Raw genomic sequence first — 3,075 nt, 5'->3', positions numbered from 1 at the left:
GGGGGGGGGTCCTGTTGCCACTGGAGCCATTCGTGCTCCCCCCGGGCCGGGGGGTTCACTCTCTCATAATGAGATGGAACGAGGTCGTTCGGCCTCTTCGCCCCCCCCTTTTTATCAATAAACCGAGGTCACCCCGGGCCGTGTCTGTGTTCCCCCCGTCCCGGGGTCCCGGGGATCGCCCCCCGACAATTGCCGTGGGGGCGGGGCCATGACCACGGCAGCCAATCAGAATCAGGGCGGGGCCAGGGGCTCGCCCGGCCTCGGCCAATGGGAGCGCGGGGGGCGGGGAACGCGGAGCTCCCGGGACCCCCGAACGGGCCGGGACCACCGGCACAGCCCCCGGGGACAGCGGCACCGACGGGACCCGCGGAATCCCGCAGAGCGAGCAGAGCCACCAGGACCCCAAAACCAGCCAGGATCCAGGGGCCGACTGAGACCGTGGGACCCCCGGAGCGAGCCGGGACCCCCGGCACCAGGTGAGGCCGCAGCCGGCACCCCCTGTAGCACAACTCCCCACGTGCCCCCCGTGCTGCGCTCCCCCCGTCCCCACCGCCCACCACAGGGGGTGAGGATGATCCAGGGTGGGGGGAGCTGACGTTCTGTGTCACCCACCCTGAGCCCCCAGACACCCCGCGGATCTGGGGCGCCCGGCGCGGGGTGCCGTTACTGTCCCGTGGGTGTCACCCTCGGTGTGTGTCACTGTCCCATTCCGTGGGTCCTGTCCCCCCCCCGGGCTTTACCCCGCGGCCCCCCCGCTGGCGGCAGTGGCGGATCAGGCTGCAGCGGCTGAGGGGTGACAGGGGGGGTGTCCCCACTGACCCCCCCATACACAAGCCAGGTGTCCCCATGCTGCTCGTGAGCCTGCAGAGCACGTGGCTGCCTTTCCACGGGGGCGTCTTGGTGGGCTTCATCACCACCTTCCTCCTCCTGCACGGCCTCCTGCTGCCCCAGCCTGTGCCTGCCCCCAGCCGGGACCCCCGGGCGGCCAATGACCCCCGCGGGCCGCCCTCAGCCCCGGTGCTCTACGGCGTGGCCCCATCGGACGCTGCAGGTGGGCGCTGCTGCCATGGCAGGTGGCACTGGCTGGGGACATGGGGGACTCCGGTGGGATGGGGCTGGCAGGAGAACGCGGGGGGACCTCACTCCCTGTGTCTGCTCCATTTGTTGGGGGACGGTGACCACACCCCGACTGCGGCAGCGCGGGGACCTCGGGGGTCTCTGCTCCGCGGTCAGCGCGGCCCCTTCTCCCGCAGGCGAGGACGCGGGGGTGGCGCGGGGGCTGTTCCAGCGGGTCCGGGTGCTGTGCTGGGTGCTGACGGCACCCCAGAACCTGGAGAGCAGAGCCCGGTACGTGCGGGACACTTGGGCGCGGCGCTGTAACGTGGCCGTGTTCGTGAGCTCCGAGCCCGCCCCGCATTTCCCGGCCGTGGGGCTGGGGGTGGCCGAGGGCCGGGGGCAGCTCTACTGGAAAACCATCCGGGCTCTCCAGTACCTGCACCGGCAGCACCGCGCCAGCGCCGACTGGTTCCTCAAGGCGGACGACGACACCTTCGTGGTGCTGGACAACCTGCGCTGGCTGCTGGCCGCGCACCCGCCCCAGCGGCCCCTCTACTTCGGGAAGCGTTTCCGACCCTTCACCCGCCAGGGCTACATGAGCGGGGGCGCCGGCTACGTGCTCAGCCGGGGGGCGCTGGCCCGAGTGGCCACCGCTTTCACCCGCGGCACCTGCGGCCACACCGGCCCCGAGGAGGACGTGGCGCTGGGGCAGTGTCTGGAGCGGCTGGGGGTGGCCGTGGGGGATTCACGGGACACGTGGGGCCGGGAGACGTTCCACCCCTTCTCCCCCGAGATCCACCTCACCCACCGCTTCGCCCGGGACTTCTGGTACCAGCGTTACTGCTGGTACCCCGTCGTGGAGGTGGGTCACAGCCCGGGACCACCAGCCAAGGGGTCACCCTGCCACTGTCCTCTCTGGGGTGGTTGTGCCCCCCAGTGCCATGGCCAGAGCCCCCCAGGTGTATCCTCAGGAGCCCCACACGTGGCCACTGTCACCCTGTGAGTGGCCACAGCTCTCTTTGGGTGTCACCTTCTCCCACGGTCTGCGGCTGTAAGCGCTCCACACGCAACCACGGACCACTTGTGCGGCTCCTGTGTCCCCACCGCGTGTGGCCGTGACCCCCCTTGCGTGTCCCTGGCCACCTCCCATGGCCGTGACAGCCTCGAGGTGCAGCCACGTGTCACCCCCATGCCTGGCTGTCATGTTTCGCCATCACGGCCGTGGCATCGCCCCCCAATCCCGGTGAGGTCCCAAGCCATGGCCAGGATGCTCCTACACGGTGTGTACTGTGCATTGTGTAGCTACACAGCCGCTGCGTGTGGCCACCGTGTCCCCCACGTGTGGCCACCGTGTCCTCTCTCACGTGTGGCCACCGTGTCCCCCATGTGTGACCACAGTGGCCTCGATCTCCCCAGCACAGCCGTGATCCCCCTGCCATGGCCATGGCCCCAGCACGTTCCCCCCATGTGTGACTGTGGTCCCTCTGCCCAAAATGCAGCCATGGTGTCCCCCTGTCACCCCGGTCCCCTCCGTGTCCCCTCCCCCCGCTCAGAGGCTGCGGTGATCAGGGGCAGCCTCCAGCCCCCTTCCCCATCCTGCCCTGCAGCACCGATGGGGTGGGGGGCACTGGGTGCTCAGTGCCTCCCCCCAGCCCCCCTCTGTCCCCCCAGGGTCCCCGGTGCTGCTCAGACCTGGCCGTGTCCTTTCACTACGTGCCGGGGGAGGAGATGTACACGCTGGAGTACCTGAGCCAGCGCCTGCGCCCCTACGGTTACAGACCCCGCTACCGGCCCCCCCTGAGCCTCCCCGCGGCCCCGAACGCCACCGGGACCCCCGCGGGCCCCAACGCCCCCCGGAGCCACCCGGGTCCCCGAGCACCCAAAGCCCCCAAGCCCTGTCCCTCCCCTTCCTGGTCCCCGCTGCGGTGAAGCTTTGGGGGTTTCCTAAATTGGGGCGCACCCAGGGGAGGGGAGGCCCCCATCGCTCCACTCCTGCCCTGGGACCCCAAATGCCCTGAG

The 3,075-nt window shown here is 70.5% G+C and overlaps 2 protein-coding genes across 2 annotated transcripts in view; one reads left to right on the top strand and one right to left on the bottom strand.

Moving 5' to 3' along the window:
* Positions 1-6: 6 nt before the first annotated feature.
* On the top strand, positions 7-3,069 carry LOC107199204 (glycoprotein-N-acetylgalactosamine 3-beta-galactosyltransferase 1-like). The gene is made up of 4 exons (XM_015616543.2): positions 7-476; positions 839-1,051; positions 1,254-1,918; positions 2,728-3,069. Exons 1-4 carry the CDS (start codon positions 209-211, stop codon positions 2,983-2,985), a joined length of 1,404 nt encoding a protein of 467 aa, XP_015472029.1. The 5' UTR covers positions 7-208; the 3' UTR covers positions 2,986-3,069.
* The window catches only part of LOC107199205 (arf-GAP with GTPase, ANK repeat and PH domain-containing protein 2-like), a gene marked incomplete at its 5' end in the record, with an annotated part of 15,133 nt that continues 15,058 nt past the window's right edge, over positions 3,001-3,075 (bottom strand). The window contains one exon of the mRNA XM_015616544.2: positions 3,001-3,048. Coding sequence (XP_015472030.2) covers positions 3,001-3,048 — 48 coding nt within the window. The remainder of the gene's footprint in view (positions 3,049-3,075) is intronic.

The sequence above is a fragment of the Parus major genome, unplaced genomic scaffold (assembly GCF_001522545.3).
Source record: "Parus major isolate Abel unplaced genomic scaffold, Parus_major1.1 Scaffold496, whole genome shotgun sequence".
NCBI lineage: Eukaryota > Metazoa > Chordata > Aves > Passeriformes > Paridae > Parus > Parus major.
This window is presented reverse-complemented; position numbering and strand designations above follow the sequence as displayed.